The 17729-nt window shown below is 32.1% G+C and overlaps 1 protein-coding gene across 1 annotated transcript in view; it reads left to right on the top strand.

Annotated features, from left to right (window-relative positions):
• Positions 1–17729, top strand: part of LOC130900842 (amyloid beta A4 precursor protein-binding family B member 1-interacting protein) — a 97092-nt gene that overhangs the window by 1033 nt on the left and 78330 nt on the right. Inside the window, exon 2 of the mRNA XM_057811747.1 lies at positions 6370–6477. Within this exon, the coding sequence (XP_057667730.1) occupies positions 6370–6477 (108 nt within the window). The remainder of the gene's footprint in view (positions 1–6369; positions 6478–17729) is intronic.

Here is a 17729-nt window from a genome sequence, read left to right as displayed (position 1 = left end):
GTGGGGCAATGACACTGTATGTGGGCTAGGAAGTAAGGAACGGCAAAAGGAAGCGAGAGAAAAGGCGTTACGGAGCCGACAGGTATACAAGGTGGTCAATGAAACCAAAAGGAATAATCCGATTCGATTAAATACAGAAATAATGCAACGTAACGATAAGATAAGAAAAAAAAACGCACGAAATGTGGAAATTGATGAGTTTTCCTCTTGAATCAGTGTATTAATAGTCGTTAGATCGATGGTTACCATAAAACTAACGTCTAGGAACGTTGAAAACCTGGAAAAAAAAACGGGAAATGCGCAGAACCCAGAAAAACCGGGAATTCGACGAGAATTTTGAATGAGTCAACCAGACGTAACAAGCTGGTGTTGGTATATCTCAAACATCTTTCGGTTAATGTCGAAAATCGTATCATCCAATCGAAACAATTTGTCGAACGCCCCTCGTAACTGCAATATTACTGGCTCACGTACCTGTGGTAATCTCAAAAACAACTTGCAGCTGTGGAGCAAGAATTCACGAAATTTCAATCGGGAAAATGTGATAAACAACCTGGAAAAACCGAGAGAAAGACGTGAATTTCATCTTCAATTTTTACAAGACACACCCTGTAAATACTATAATGTCTATATTGTTTTTTTTTCCTTGTTTAGTTTTATAATTCCATTTTAGTACGAACATTACAAATTTTGACGGTGGAAGAATGCCACACTGAAAAAAAAACATCGCAACCGAAAATAATAAATATTTGTATAGTACAGTTTGTTGATAAAACACCCTACACGTTGCTATTTATGTATAAACCATCCTATATATTGCAAATTGTATATTGAACACCCTATATATTGCAATTTGTTTATAAAACACCCTATATATTGCAGTGTGGTTAAAAAAAACACCCCATACGTTACAGTTTGCGTATAAAATACCCTATATATTGCAATTTGTTTATAAAACACCCTATATATTGCAGTTTGTTTAACAAAAACACCCCATACGTTACAGTTTGTGTATAAAACACCCTATATATTGCAATTTGTTTATAAAACACCCTATATATTGCAGTTTGTGCATTAAACACCCTATATACTGCTGTTTGGTTTAAAAAACACCCTACACGTTGCTATTTTTGTATGAAACACCCTATATATTGCAATTTGTTTATAAAACACCCTATATATTGCAATTTGTTTATAAAACACCCTATATATTGCAATTTGTTTATAAAACACCCTATATATTGCAGTGTGGTTAAAAAAACACCCCATACGTTACAGTTTGCGTATAAAATACCCTATATATTTTTGTTTTGTTTTAGTTGTAATATTATATAAATAGCATTTATAAAAATCACTCTGTATATGTTGATATATACCTTAAATTCGTCAACACAGTCACGTCCGCGGCGCTTCAGAGTTGTCGTCGGCATGTACTTTCAATTCCAATGCTGTCAACCGAACTATTAATAAATCAACTTTGATCAAGTTTAACATTCAGTAGGAATTTTCATTATGGTGAAAATTTTTGTACGTATTAGTCGTAGAAGATAAAAAAAATGTTAATTTACCTGAACATCGCCCCATATCTATTGACTTAATTTTTCAAATTCCATAATTCCTTAATAAATAAAAATTTCAAACAAATTATTTTTGAAATTGCGGAAGCGAATAAAAAATTAATTTTTTATAGAAAAAATCAAGTTTTTACCATTTTCTTATTTTTTCTATTCTTAAATTTCGACCAATTACTTGGAGTGCTACAAAGAAAGAATTTTCCATTTACCAAGTTATTCACAGTTGGGGTCGTTTAATTTTCCGGAAAATTTCCTCGACACAAAAGGCACTTCAAAATTAGGTCAAAAGTACTTTTGTGAGAAAATTGCGCTTTTTCGGTAATTATTATAATACGAGGGGTTTACTACTTGTTTATATTATTTTTAAATAATTTAAATTTCCGTAATAGTTTGAAATAATCTATTTTAAAGTTATAAAAGCCAAAAATTACATTCCAGAGATTATCTGTTGGAAAAAAGTGCAAAAAAATAAAACCTTTCGATATTTTATGATGGGAATCAATAAATTTTGATCTTTTATTGTGAATAACTCTGTTTCTATGGGAATTACGTCAAAAATGATTATATACTAATTTCAAGGAAATTTCAGTCTCTACATTTTTTGTTTAAACATTTTTCCCATATCTTTTCTAGTTTTAGATATATTTTGAAAAAAGTGATTTTTAAATTAGTTTTCAATTATTTTCCACCTCCCATTTTTTTAATTATAATCCAACCCTGATTTCATTGCTGTAACATACCCCTACGAAACATTTAATACAATAAAATCCTCTGCAGAGGAAATGAATCCTATATCAGGGCCATGAAAAATCAACGTAATCCAACAATAAAAATTTCTAACCCGTTTCTAGTAGTGCTTGACGACTTCGTCATTTTATTTAGTTTTCTAAAAACATTTTGGCATTCAAATTATAAAAATTATATTTCAAAAGTTACGATTTCATAATTTTCGTTCTCCCCCGTACATTTTTTGAAAATTTTCGATTATAACAGTTTTTTGTAGTGCAAATCTTCAAATTTTATCTTTTAATCAACATTCGAATGACTAATAAAGGAAATATGACGAATTCATTGAGAAAATTCAGAGGAAATTAAACTTTAGTATTTCCGTAAAGTAAGTAGGCGTTTCCGATTTTTCTACTATGAAATAAATTCATATTTCAGACCTGCGATAAGAAAAAAATCATAATAACTTTTATATTAGTTTTACAAAAACCAAAATATATAATAATTCAACTCACCCTCGTAATTTTAATATGGATTATGTATGGGACATTTTGATATATACGTAACTTTTCTTCGGTTTCTTTAATCGTCTTTTCTTGTACAAAAAGTGACGAGGGGAAGTTCGAGAGCGAATTTTAGTTGAAAAATTAACTCGTGGTCAAATTTTGGTGGAATATACGACGAATTTCGTTATAAAAATGATCAAATTCAAATAAATAAAATAATATTAACAATCTATTCGTAAAATTAACAAAAAAACGTTAAAAAATCATGGATGGGACATTTTGATATTTACATAACTTTTCTTCGGTTTCTTTAATCGTTTTTTCTCGTATACAAAGTGACGAGGGGAAGTTCGAGACCGAATTTTAGTTGAAAAACTAACTCGTGGTTAAATTTTGGTGGAATATACGACGAATTTCGTTATAAAAATGATCAAATTCAAATAAATAAAATAATATTAACAATCTATTTATGAAATTAACAAAAAACCACCAAAAAATCATGAATGGGACATTTTAATATTTACGTAACTTTTCTTCGGTTTCTTTAATCGTCTTTTCTTGTACAAAAAGTGACGAGGGGAAGTTCGAGAGCGAATTTTAGTTGAAAAATTAACTCGTGGTCAAATTTTGGTGGAATATACGACGAATTTCGTTATAAAAATGATCAAATTCAAATAAATAAAATAATATTAACAATCTATTCATGAAATTAACAAAAACCCACCAAAAAATCATGGATGGGACATTTTAATATTTACGTAACTTTTCTTCGGTTTCTTTAATCGTTTTTTCTCGTATACAAAGTGACGAGGGGAAGTTCGAGACCGAATTTTAGTTGAAAAACTAACTCGTGGTCAAATTTTGGTGAAATATACGACGAATTTCGTTATAAAAATGATCAAATTCAAATAAATAAAATAATATTAACAATCTATTCATGAAATTAACAAAAAACCACCAAAAAATCATGAATGGGACATTTTAATATTTACGTAACTTTTCTTCGGTTTCTTTAATCGTTTTTTCTCGTATACAAAGTGACGAGGGGAAGTTCGAGACCGAATTTTAGTTGAAAAACTAACTCGTGGTTAAATTTTGGTGGAATATACGACGAATTTCGTTATAAAAATGATCAAATTCAAATAAATAAAATAATATTAACAATCTATTCATGAAATTAACAAAAAACCACCAAAAAATCATGAATGGGACATTTTAATATTTACGTAACTTTTCTTCGGTTTCTTTAATCGTCTTTTCTTGTACAAAAAGTGACGAGGGGAAGTTCGAGAGCGAATTTTAGTTGAAAAATTAACTCGTGGTCAAATTTTAGTGAAATATACGACGAATTTCATTGTAACAGATTCGAATTGGAATAAACAAAAAATATGAACAATCCATTCATGAAATAGGCGCGCCTACGCTTCGTAGGTAGAAAAAATATAAGTCCGAGCGTATTGTGTGGGTATGGATCATTGAAAGTACCCGTGGTACCCGTCGGGTGTACTGGTGGTTTTGAAGAATTAAGGCGAGACCGATGGGACGTACACTTACGACCATATGGTCACTAATACGAGATACCGAGTGGATCTTCTATTATTGATATTGTTTCAAACGATTTAATTGCAAATATACGAGGTGTTATTAAAAATAAAATAATGAAATATAATAAAATTCATTTCAATATCCGTTTGTGGGATATAGACCGGGATCGATGATTTTTGAAAAAAAAGTAGTAGGACGAAACCTATTAGAAAGTAATATAACAAAAAATGAAAGAAAAAATAGTTTACGAACGAAATGAGGTGTTGAAATGGTAGGGGGTGAGTTTTTAAGGGTAAAAAACGTTTTAAACTTGAAGTCCTGTTGAAACATTTAATCATTACGTACAACAAGTTAATTAATTAGAGTTAGTTTTTATAGAACTTCGTAAAAATAGTTTAATGAGCTCAGATCGGGTGATATAACGGCCCTTTCCACTGCATCCCTTAATCCTATCAATCAATGTGGAAATTGGCCCAATAAAATGAACAAAACAATGAATTAGAAAGCAAGAATCTGTTTTAAACAAGGCGAAGATCGTTCAAGTTGAAGTCGAGGTCATTTTTTTGGGAAATTTTTCGAAAAAATTATCAGAGGCGATTATTGAGCTATAAAAATAGAAAATTTTTTGGTCTGGTTAAATTTTTCCACAAATTTTCAGTAGAAATATAAAACATTCAATTCTGTAACAAACATTTAACTATTTTTCTATAATTTTGTGATGAATTACGCTATATAATGATTATTAACAGTATTTAATTCAAATTAATGTAATTTTTTTATTCATTTAAACAGTATTCAACGACAAAATGGGTGGGATGCCATCAGTTTGTTTCGCTTTATATATTAAAACAAACTTCCGGAACATTAGAATTCTCGAAATCTCTAGATTGTTGTAAATAAATTAAATCAAAACAGTTACAAAAAGGTACACACACATTCCCAAAAAAATAAAAAATAAAATACCTGGCGCACCAGAGTTCGTAATTTATAACTTTTTTTAATTCTTTATTTATTATATATTTTGATGTGTTTATGTTTCTAAATCTTCTTGATTTTAGGTCTCTTTTGATTTAAAATTAGTTTTTTTTATATTTTTAAATCAGAAGTCATCTAAAATCGTTAGTAAATCACTAAAACGTCCTCTAACATCCAGTCCCCTAACTCTGTAAATATTAACAAAAATAAAAAAATTCAAAAAACTATTTTTGTTTAAAAATGAAAGCCCTACAATTTTGATTCGAAACTTTTTAAGGTTTTTTCGAAATTTAACATAAAATTTGATTTTTTTTTCTATTACGTTACTCATGGAATTTTTTTTCTATTTTAAAAATTCCCCAATAAATTCCGAGTAGTATGATTATTATAATAATTATCTACAACAATCACGTAAATTTTTTAAATGATTATAAAATATTATAAACAATTTAGATAAAGTTTATTATTTTTGCACGTTTATATGAGAAAGGCATTTCAATGAACGAACATTTTCACGAGGTGCAAATATTGTTTAACAAAATTTTTTTTAATAATCACCCAGATTACATACAGGGCGGTCCTACAAAAATAAAACAACCAAAGGAGGTTTTTTTAGGTTATTTGTGTCCCATTTCCCTCTAAGGGCAGAATCCGCAGTTATGCCCATCGACGTAGTATTTTAACCACCAATTTCATATAATTTCTGGTCAGACTTCTTAGCTGATAAAGTTATGAATGTTTTAGATGGTCATAGTCCTGGAGTCCTGACTCCAACTGATCAATCAGCCATTCGTTCGACACAGAAGGGTTCTGGTCCAAGGTATGGAGTCGTTTTCCCTGGAATCCACATCAGGGTCAATTTGTCCAACATAGTCCTTTGATTTGTCATTGGTTTCTAACTCTATTAGCTCTAGTATCCTTGTGTGACCTATCAGATTTCATGGCTTTAGTTTCACTGTCCGGATTAAGAGGGTTGTGATATTTTTATTTATTTTTGATAATCAGTTCGGTATGTTTTGATTGAAAATTCCGTTTTCTTGCAGATGAATAAATTTTGTGAAAGTATAGATGGCGGGGATGTCGATTCGGATACGGAAGATCCGGAACAATTGCTCAACGAATGGTTGGGAGAACTTGATTCGCTAACGGGGGTAAGTTTTTATTTGTTCTTTCAAATATAAATCGATCGAAGCGAATTAATTTTCGAAATAATGTAACAAACAATGAAAGAAATTAACCAGTAATGTTTCGTGATGAATTTTTTGGTATTTTTTAATAATCACAACCTGTTTAATTTGAATGTACATCAAAGTAAAATTAGTAGAGTGAAAATCTTATATTCCGATATTATTTTTTTAATTATTGTGTAAATATGTTGATATTAAATCGGTTTTGATTGATACGAAAACTGTTTCATTGTCGAAATTCATAAATAGAAATCGAAAATCGACCTCGTACTAATCGCTGAAAATCGCGCACACTTACGATGTTTACCTTCTATCTCTGAAGACGACAACTTGGTTATCGAAACGCGCGTCAAACAGTGTTGGTGTAGTTGTAGTTTAAACAGTGTGTTCAGCATAGTATCAAGGAGTTGCAGGAGACTAAAGAATAAACAAATTGGTCGCATGAAGAGCGGGAGAGAGTTTAATAGGAGTAATTGATCAACGTTTGTGGTTTTTTTGGTTTGTGCGTAAATCAAAGAAAGAAAGGATGTTGCTGTTTCATTTTCAGAACAATTAGAGACTTCACACGGTTGCTGTTTCATTTTTAGAACAATTAGAGGCTCCATACGGTTGCTGTTTCATTTTTAGAACAATTAGAGGCTCCATACGGTTGCTGTTTCATTTTTAGAACAATTAGAGACTCTACACGGTTGCTGTTTCATTTTTAGAACAATTAGAGACTCCATACGGTTGCTGTTTCATTTTTAGAACAATTAGAGACTCTACACGGTTGCTGTTTCATTTTTAGAACAATTAGAGGCTCTACACGGTTGCTGTTTCATTTTTAGAACATGTAGAGACTCTACACGGTTGCTGTTTCATTTTTAGAAAAATTAGAGGCTCCATACGGTTGCTGTTTCATTTTTAGAACAATTAGAGACTCCATACGGTTGCTGTTTCATTTTTAGAACAATTAGAGACTCCATACGGTTGCTGTTTCATTTTTAGAACAATTAGAGACTCCATACGGTTGCTGTTTCATTTTTAGAACAATTAGAGACTCCATACGGTTGCTGTTTCATTTTTAGAACAATTAGAGACTCCATACGGTTGCTGTTTCATTTTTAGAACAATTAGAGACTCCATACGGTTGCTGTTTCATTTTTAGAACAATTAGAGACTCCATACGGTTGCTGTTTCATTTTTAGAACAATTAGAGGCTCCATACGGTTGCTGTTTCATTTTTAGAACAATTAGAGGCTCCATACGGTTGCTGTTTCATTTTTAGAACAATTAGAGACTCTACACGGTTGCTGTTTCATTTTTAGAACAATTAGAGACTCCATACGGTTGCTGTTTCATTTTTAGAACAATTAGAGACTCTACACGGTTGCTGTTTCATTTTTAGAACAATTAGAGGCTCTACACGGTTGCTGTTTCATTTTTAGAACATGTAGAGACTCTACACGGTTGCTGTTTCATTTTTAGAAAAATTAGAGGCTCTACACGGTTGCTGTTTCATTTTTAGAACAATTAGAGACTCTACACGGTTGCTGTTTCATTTTTAGAACAATTAGAGGCTCTACACGGTTGCTGTTTCATTTTTAGAACAATTAGAGGCTCTACACGGTTGCTGTTTCATTTTTAGAACAATTAGAGACTCCATACGGTTGCTGTTTCATTTTTAGAACAATTAGAGACTCCATACGGTTGCTGTTTCATTTTTAGAACAATTAGAGGCTCTACACGGTTGCTGTTTCATTTTTAGAACAATTAGAGACTCCATACGGTTGCTGTTTCATTTTTAGAACAATTAGAGGCTCTACACGGTTGCTGTTTCATTTTTAGAACAATTAGAGACTCCATACGGTTGCTGTTTCATTTTTAGAACAATTAGAGGCTCTACACGGTTGCTGTTTCATTTTTAGAACAATGATTCCCCGCGAATCAACGTGCACGTTGAACGTTTATAAGAAAATGTTTTAACAAAACTGCATCGTAAATTTGCTTAGAAAAAAATTTTCGTGCCGGAAGGGATTCATTTATTTTTTTATCTCCGCCATACAGAAATTGAAATCGTCTAAAAAAGGAAAACAGTTATTTTTTTTTTCATGTGTAATACATCATCTCACACAAAAGACCGATGTACCGTCCGTATACCAAATAAGGCACAATATGATCTTTTGAATTTTTTATGAACCGTTATTTTATAACAATACGCCTAGTAATGATGATCAAAGTGAAATTATACCAGGTTGTTCGAAATAATTGTCGAAATAACATCGACAAATTCCGCAAACAAAACTTGGAGTACTTGGGAGGTTTTTTCGTGCTCGCCTTGTATATACTGAAATAATGTTATCACCAGCCTGCATACAATGCGCTTCGCTAATGTGACTTTCCACTATTTTATCTTATCGATTTTATCAGCATAATGTGAACAAGTACGAAGCATTCGCAGCGCTTCGCGAAGCAGATAATGGAAATCCATAACTATTAAAAAAGAAGAAGACAATGTATGCGTCGGGTATTTGGAGAAAAAAAAAATGTTGTTTTATCGAAATTTTCAATCTCGTTGCGATTATTATAAAAATCGAGGCGCCGAACCGCTACACTGATAAACAAATTTTCTTACTTTCCGCGAGAAAATAAATCCACTTAAATCCATATAAATCCAAAAAGTGACAGACATTTTAGTGAAGCTACTTTCAAAACAACGAATTCAAAACAATTCTGAGCATCGGGATGAACAAAAAAATATTGTACAAGCTCAGCAATGGCTCAAAAAGCGTCCGCTCCGTCGTGAACGTTCTGGTCGTCCATTTGAGGCTGCAGCTCCAGAAAACACCAAAATTGGAATAGCGTGAGACATCACTTCAATCCGGTATCAAAACGATCATCATCCGAATGGACCGCAGCCGTTGAACGACGTCCGAAGGCACAGCGGTCAGCCGGGGAGGTTGTAGCTTCAGTAGTTTGGGATGCGTTCATAACTGGTTCACCAAGACAATACACCGATTAAATTACACTTCGAATTGCTTCCCTATCCACCGTATAGTCCAGATCTTGTCCCCGGTGACTACTGATCTTAAAAAAATGCTAATTTTAGCTCAAACGAAAAAGCAAAAAGTCGCGTTGAAGTTTTGAGTGTTTTGTAGGAACTTAACACTGCCGAAGGCCTTTTCGCGTTCTTCGTTTGAATAATCAGTGAAATTTACGAAAACCTCGTATAAAAAAATCTATTCATGCGTATACGAGTAGGTGAAATGAATTGTTTCTCAACACATGAGTAGACAGTTGAATGAAGGGCACTTTGCGTCCCTTTTATTTTATAATATGTAAACAAGAGGGCATGGAGAGTTTCATCACACACTTTTACATCTTTCAAGGGCCGAACGAAAAGGCAAATGTGGTATTTTACAGGGTACAACAACGTAAAACGGCGGAGTTCGAAAAAAGTATCGGTTGCTCGAAAAATCCAGGATTTTTCAAAAAACTACACATTTGATCCGGAAATTAACAAGATTTTTGGAAATTTCGGAAAAAATTACACGATATTAAATGATTTTACGCGTATTTTTACTATAAAAAAGTATTTTCAGAAATTTTGAAAAAAAAATTTGACTTGCTTGTATAAAAAATCCCATATTTCCCAAGATATTGATTTATTTTTGACATAAATCAATAGAGACAACATGTGTCTAAGTGACTGTTTACATTAGATTCCATCAGATTAATATTTATAAGAAATATACAGGGTGAAAGTTGAAATACATTTTTTTCGAAAAATAACACTTAATAAATTAATAGCAGCTACATTTGTGCAATGGCAACGTTGTAATAAAAAGAAAAACGGAAAAAGAACTTCTGTTATAGGAAAAACACAACAGCTCGATCGTGATTATACAAAGCGACTCATATTAACATAAAATTGTATGAATCCGGTTCTGTTTATTGAATTTCGTTATTTGAACGCGTCATTTTTTACCATCTCTCGTATATCTTAACGTATTGTATTAATTTTAGCGTGAATCACGATTTTTTTTTGTATGACGTTCCATCTAAAAATATTTCCCGGAATTGTGGGTCGGTTAGAAAGATAAACACAATCGTTTAAATTTAGAATATTTGTAAACATATTTGAATTTTCTTACGAATTGAGGTAGTGCCACGACAAACGTACACCTTAGAGCGCCTTAATAAAAAAAAACAGGATCCAAAATGAGAATTTTTTTTGTTATAATCGACAACTTTCAAATCTGCACAGATCGGTGTCCAGGAGAGTTTAAAATGATAGAAAAGTGCCTAGGAAGTTTCCAATCGCTTAAAAAACATTTTTCGACGTCCCAGGAGTCGAAAACAGTGTTCGAGAAGCTTCTTTAACAATAAAAACGACCTAAGAATATTCCAATCTAGATTCAAGATCCCCAAAAGTATTGCGAAATAACTGAATGCATATCTTTATTTACCGGATTTAGCACCAAATGAGTGCTGGGTACAAATAAAACATTTTAATAATATCCTTGGCATTGCAAAGACTACGATTGAGTATATAAAAGCTTAATTTAATACTACATTCCAATTTTAAAGCAGCTGTGCTGATTCGCAAGTCTTTCGGTGTCTCCACGTCCTCTTTATTCGCCAGATTTAGCACCGTGTGAGTCTTGGTTACAAAGGAAACATTTTGACAATATTCTTAGCATTTGGAAGACTGCGACTGAGCAAATAAAAGATATTCCAAAGTAAGGAAACCTCGAAGTCACGAAAACAACGTTGGGAAAGCAGTTTTGCTAATCAAATGCAGTATTTTGAAAGATATTAGTTGAAATTTGATACTACCTTTCAATTTTTATACAGCTGTGTTAATTCGCAAGTCTTGTGGTGTCACCACGTCCTCTTTATTCGCCAGATTTAGCACCGAGTGAGTCTTGGTTACAAAGGAAACATTTTGACAATATTATTAGCGTTTGGAAGACTGCGACTGAGCAAATAAAAGATATTCCAAAGTAAGGAAACCTCGAAGTCACGAAAACAACGTTGGGAAAGCAGTTTTGCTAATCAAATGCAGTATTTTGAAAGATATTAGTTGAAATTTGATACTACCTTTCAATTTTTATACAGCTGTGTTAATTCGCAAGTCTTGTGGTGTCACCACGTCCTCTTTATTCGCCAGATTTAGCACCGAGTGAGTCTTGGTTACAAAGGAAACATTTTGACAATATTATTAGCGTTTGGAAGACTGCGACTGAGCAAATAAAAGATATTCCAAAGTAAGGAAACCTCGAAGTCACGAAAACAACGTTGGGAAAGCAGTTTTGCTAATCAAATGCAGTATTTTGAAAGATATTAGTTGAAATTTGATACTACCTTTCAATTTTTATACAGCTGTGTTAATTCGCAAGTCTTGTGGTGTCACCACGTCCTCTTTATTCGCCAGATTTAGCACCGAGTGAGTCTTGGTTACAAAGGAAACATTTTGACAATATTATTAGCGTTTGGAAGACTGCGACTGAGCAAATAAAAGATATTCCAAAGTAAGGAAACCTCGAAGTCACGAAAACAACGTTGGGAAAGCAGTTTTGCTAATCAAATGCAGTATTTTGAAAGATATTAGTTGAAATTTGATACTACCTTTCAATTTTTATACAGCTGTGTTAATTCGCAAGTCTTGTGGTGTCACCACGTCCTCTTTATTCGCCAGATTTAGCACCGAGTGAGTCTTGGTTACAAAGGAAACATTTTGACAATATTATTAGCGTTTGGAAGACTGCGACTGAGCAAATAAAAGATATTCCAAAGTAAGGAAACCTCGAAGTCACGAAAACAACGTTGGGAAAGCAGTTTTGCTAATCAAATGCAGTATTTTGAAAGATATTAGTTGAAATTTGATACTACCTTTCAATTTTTATACAGCTGTGTTAATTCGCAAGTCTTGTGGTGTCACCACGTCCTCTTTATTCGCCAGATTTAGCACCGAGTGAGTCTTGGTTACAAAGGAAACATTTTGACAATATTATTAGCGTTTGGAAGACTGCGACTGAGCAAATAAAAGATATTCCAAAGTAAGGAAACCTCGAAGTCACGAAAACAACGTTGGGAAAGCAGTTTTGCTAATCAAATGCAGTATTTTGAAAGATATTAGTTGAAATTTGATACTACCTTTCAATTTTTATACAGCTGTGTTAATTCGCAAGTCTTGTGGTGTCACCACGTCCTCTTTATTCGCCAGATTTAGCACCGAGTGAGTCTTGGTTACAAAGGAAACATTTTGACAATATTATTAGCGTTTGGAAGACTGCGACTGAGCAAATAAAAGATATTCCAAAGTAAGGAAACCTCGAAGTCACGAAAACAACGTTGGGAAAGCAGTTTTGCTAATCAAATGCAGTATTTTGAAAGATATTAGTTGAAATTTGATACTACCTTCCAATTTTTATACAGCTGTCTTGATTCGCAAGTCTTTTGGTGTCACCACGTCCACTTTTTTCGCCAGATTTAGCACCGAGTGAGTCTTGGTTACAAAGGAAACATTTTGACAATATTATTAGCGTTTGGAAGACTGCGACTGAGCAAATAAAAGATATTCCAAAGTAAGGAAACATCGAAGTCACGAAAACAACGTTGGGAAAGCAGTTTTGCTAATCAAATGCAGTATTTTGAAAGATATTAGTTGAAATTTGATACTACCTTCCAATTTTTATACAGCTGTCTTGATTCGCAAGTCTTTTGGTGTCACCACGTCCACTTTATTCGCCAGATTTAGCACCGTGTGAGTCTTGGTTACAAAGGAAACATTTTGACAATATTATTAGCGTTTGGAAGACTGCGACTGAGCAAATAAAAGATATTCCAAAGTAAGGAAACCTCGAAGTCACGAAAACAACGTTGGGAAAGCAGTTTTGCTAATCAAATGCAGTATTTTGAAAGATATTAGTTGAAATTTGATACTACCTTTCAATTTTTATACAGCTGTCTTGATTCGCAAGTCTTTTGGTGTCACCACGTCCACTTTTTTCGCCAGATTTAGCACCGAGTGAGTCTTGGTTACAAAGGAAACATTTTGACAATATTATTAGCGTTTGGAAGACTGCGACTGAGCAAATAAAAGATATTCCAAAGTAAGGAAACCTCGAAGTCACGAAAACAACGTTGGGAAAGCAGTTTTGCTAATCAAATGCAGTATTTTGAAAGATATTAGTTGAAATTTGATACTACCTTCCAATTTTTATACAGCTGTCTTGATTCGCAAGTCTTTTGGTGTCACCACGTCCACTTTTTTCGCCAGATTTAGCACCGAGTGAGTCTTGGTTACAAAGGAAACATTTTGACAATATTATTAGCGTTTGGAAGACTGCGACTGAGCAAATAAAAGATATTCCAAAGTAAGGAAACCTCGAAGTCACGAAAACAACGTTGGGAAAGCAGTTTTGCTAATCAAATGCAGTATTTTGAAAGATATTAGTTGAAATTTGATACTACCTTCCAATTTTTATACAGCTGTCTTGATTCGCAAGTCTTTTGGTGTCACCACGTCCACTTTTTTCGCCAGATTTAGCACCGAGTGAGTCTTGGTTACAAAGGAAACATTTTGACAATATTATTAGCGTTTGGAAGACTGCGACTGAGCAAATAAAAGATATTCCAAAGTAAGGAAACCTCGAAGTCACGAAAACAACGTTGGGAAAGCAGTTTTGCTAATCAAATGCAGTATTTTGAAAGATATTAGTTGAAATTTGATACTACCTTCCAATTTTTATACAGCTGTCTTGATTCGCAAGTCTTTTGGTGTCACCACGTCCACTTTATTCGCCAGATTTAGCACCGAGTGAGTCTTGGTTACAAAGGAAACATTTTGACAATATTATTAGCGTTTGGAAGACTGCGACTGAGCAAATAAAAGATATTCCAAAATAAGGAAACCTCGAAGTCACGAAAACAACGTTGGGAAAGCAATTTTGATAATCAAAAGCAGTATTTTGAAAGATATTAGTTGAAATTTGATGTTGGATGATCCATTTTTTCTTGTTTGGTAATTTTAGATTATATTTTCATAAAAAGGGAAATTATAATAAAAAATTAAATATAATTTCTACTAACATCTTTATTATCTTTTGTTATAAACCTAGAATCATCACATAGCATCCGGGAAATTATTTATATACATACCTGTATAAAGGATGTCCTTAAATTAGAATATTAAGAAATATTACTACAAGATGTTTGTTCAGAATTTCACATTTACGAGTTGGCAACACCGCTTTATTTAACAATACATTCAACAGATAATAGTTTCTTTTTGTTTGGGTCGGTTTTCTGGATAAATTTTTATAAAAATTTCATTTATAAAAATCTTACGTAGAATTATTTTCTTTTTCTCAGAATTTTTTCTATAGAGAAATATCAAACCCTTACCAACCTGTCAATACCTTAAAGGCGTTATCGGATCTTATAGAACTCCCCCATTTTTCTTCTGATCACAATACGAGCAAGAACAAATGCTTTTGACAGCTTCCGGTTGTGAAATTAATTTGGAAAAATATAATTTCTTCATAATATATATACAGAAAACTTGACAACAATGTAAATATATAAAAATAAATTCAGTGATATTAGAACTTACACTTTAATATTTTATTATATAATCTTTTTAAATACCCAAGAAGTTCAAAACCATTGTAATTCAAATAAATACTTTAAAATTACGGATAATTTTAACTAAGCGGCAACGTTGCTAAATATATATTATTTAGTAGTAGGCTAATCGGTGGCAGCACGAGTCGGTTGTAAAATTTAAATTAAGCGTTCTGTACTGTCAACATTAGTTGATTCGACTATTCATATATAGATGGCGAGATATTTAAATTACGAATTGAAAAAATCAATTTTACAAATTATATATGAAATTTTAGTACGTATATAGTTATAAACATTTTTTTAATAAAAAAACTGAATTAATTTAGGAAAATCTACTTTAAAAATTAAATTATAAATTCCCTCCAGGGCCGGTTTAGCTTAAATTTGTGAATTATAATTAACGAAATGGAAATAATTTAGAATTTCTTAGGTATTTCAGGATATCGGTTCGCGGTTCTCGCTATTTTAATGTTGATTTAGCTCACTTCTAAAAGATTTTTTTGAATTTTTATTATTCCATTCAAATTTGTTAACAGAAATCACAATTTCCGAAATATATGAAACAACGCCTTCTGGCATTCACGTTGCTAATTAAATTTATATATTTTGTAATGCTGAACAAAAGTCCTTTCAAACAACATCAAGTTTATTAAAATCGGCTGAGCAGAACCGGACTTACAAGCATTTGTTCGCGACAAAGTTCCCACTCTCCCCCAAAGAAATAGACTTGTACTTGAACAATGAAAAATGTGCAGAATTTGTTGTAGATTTCGATTATCGTATACAAATTGCCGAGTAATCGAGTAAATTTTGAAAAAAATTTATAATATAATTTTATTTTTTTAATTGTACACCCGGTGTATAGTTATACAATAATTTAGAATTTCTTAGATATTTCAAGATATCACAATTTATATATTTTGTAATGCTGAACAAAAGTCCTTTCAAACAACATCAAGTTTATTAAAATCGGCTAAGCAGAACCGGACTTACAAGCATTTGTCCGCAACAAAGTTCCCACTCTCCCCCACCGTTCATTTGAAGAAATAGACTTGTACTTGAACAATGAAAAATGTGCAGAATTTGTTGTAGATTTCGATTATCGTATACAAATTGCCTAGTAATCGAGTAAATTTTGAAAAAAATTTATATAATTTTATTTTTTTAATTGTACACCCGGTGTATAGTTATACAATAATTTAGAATTTCTTAGATATTTCAAGATATCACAATTTATATATTTTGTAATGCTGAACAAAAGTCCTTTCAAACAACATCAAGTTTATTAAAATCGGCTGAGCAGAACCGGACTTACAAGCATTTGTTCGCAACAAAGTTCCCACTCTCCCCCACCGTTCATTTGAAGAAATAGACTTGTACTTGAACAATGAAAAATGTGCAGAATTTGTTGTAGATTTCGATTATCGTATACAAATTGCCTAGTAATCGAGTAAATTTTGAAAAAAATTTATATAATTTTATTTTTTTAATTGTACACCCGGTGTATAGTTATACAATAATTTAGAATTTCTTAGATATTTCAAGATATCACAATTTATATATTTTGTAATGCTGAACAAAAGTCCTTTCAAACAACATAAAGTTTATTAAAATCGGCTGAGCAGAACCGGACTTACAAGCATTTGTCCGCAACAAAGTTCCCACTCTCCCCCATAGTTCATTTAAAGAAATAGACTTGTACTTGAACAATGAAAAATGTGCAGAATTTGTTGTAGATTTCGATTATCGTATACAAATTGCCGAGTAATCGAGTAAATTTTGAAAAAAATTTATATAATTTTATTTTTTTAATTGTACACCCGGTGTATAGTTATACAATAATTTAGAATTTCTTAGATATTTCAGGATATCACAATTTATATATTTTGTAATGCTGAACAAAAATCCTTTCAAACAACATCAAGTTTATTAAAATCGGCTGAGCAGAACCGGACTTAAAGCATTTGTTCGCAACAAAGTTCCCACTCTCCCCCACCGTTCATTTGAAGAAATAGACTTAAACTTGAACAATGAAAAATGTGCAGAATTTGTTGTAGATTTCGATTATCGTATACAAATTGCCTAGTAATCGAGTAAATTTTGAAAAAAATTTATATAATTTTATTTTTTTAATTGTACACCCGGTGTATAGTTATACAATAATTTAGAATTTCTTAGATATTTCAGGATATCACAATTTATATATTTTGTAATGCTGAACAAAAGTCCTTTCAAACAACATCAAGTTTATTAAACTCGGCTGAGCAGAACCGGACTTACAAGCATTTGTCCGCAACAAAGTTCCCACTCTCCCCCACAGTTCATTTAAAGAAATAGACTTGTACTTGAACAATGAAAAATGTGCAGAATTTGTTGTAGATTTCGATTATCGTATACAAATTGCCGAGTAATCGAGTAAATTTTGAAAAAAATTTATAATATAATTTTATTTTTTTAATTGTACACCCGGTGTATAGTTATACAATAATTTAGAATTTCTTAGATATTTCAGGATATCACAATTTATATATTTTGTAATGCTGAACAAAAGTCCTTTCAAACAACATCAAGTTTATTAAACTCGGCTGAGCAGAACCGGACTT

This window comes from Diorhabda carinulata, chromosome X, assembly GCF_026250575.1.
Source record: "Diorhabda carinulata isolate Delta chromosome X, icDioCari1.1, whole genome shotgun sequence".
NCBI lineage: Eukaryota > Metazoa > Arthropoda > Insecta > Coleoptera > Chrysomelidae > Diorhabda > Diorhabda carinulata.
Note: the sequence above shows the minus strand (reverse complement) of the source record. Positions and strands in the feature narration are given on the sequence as shown.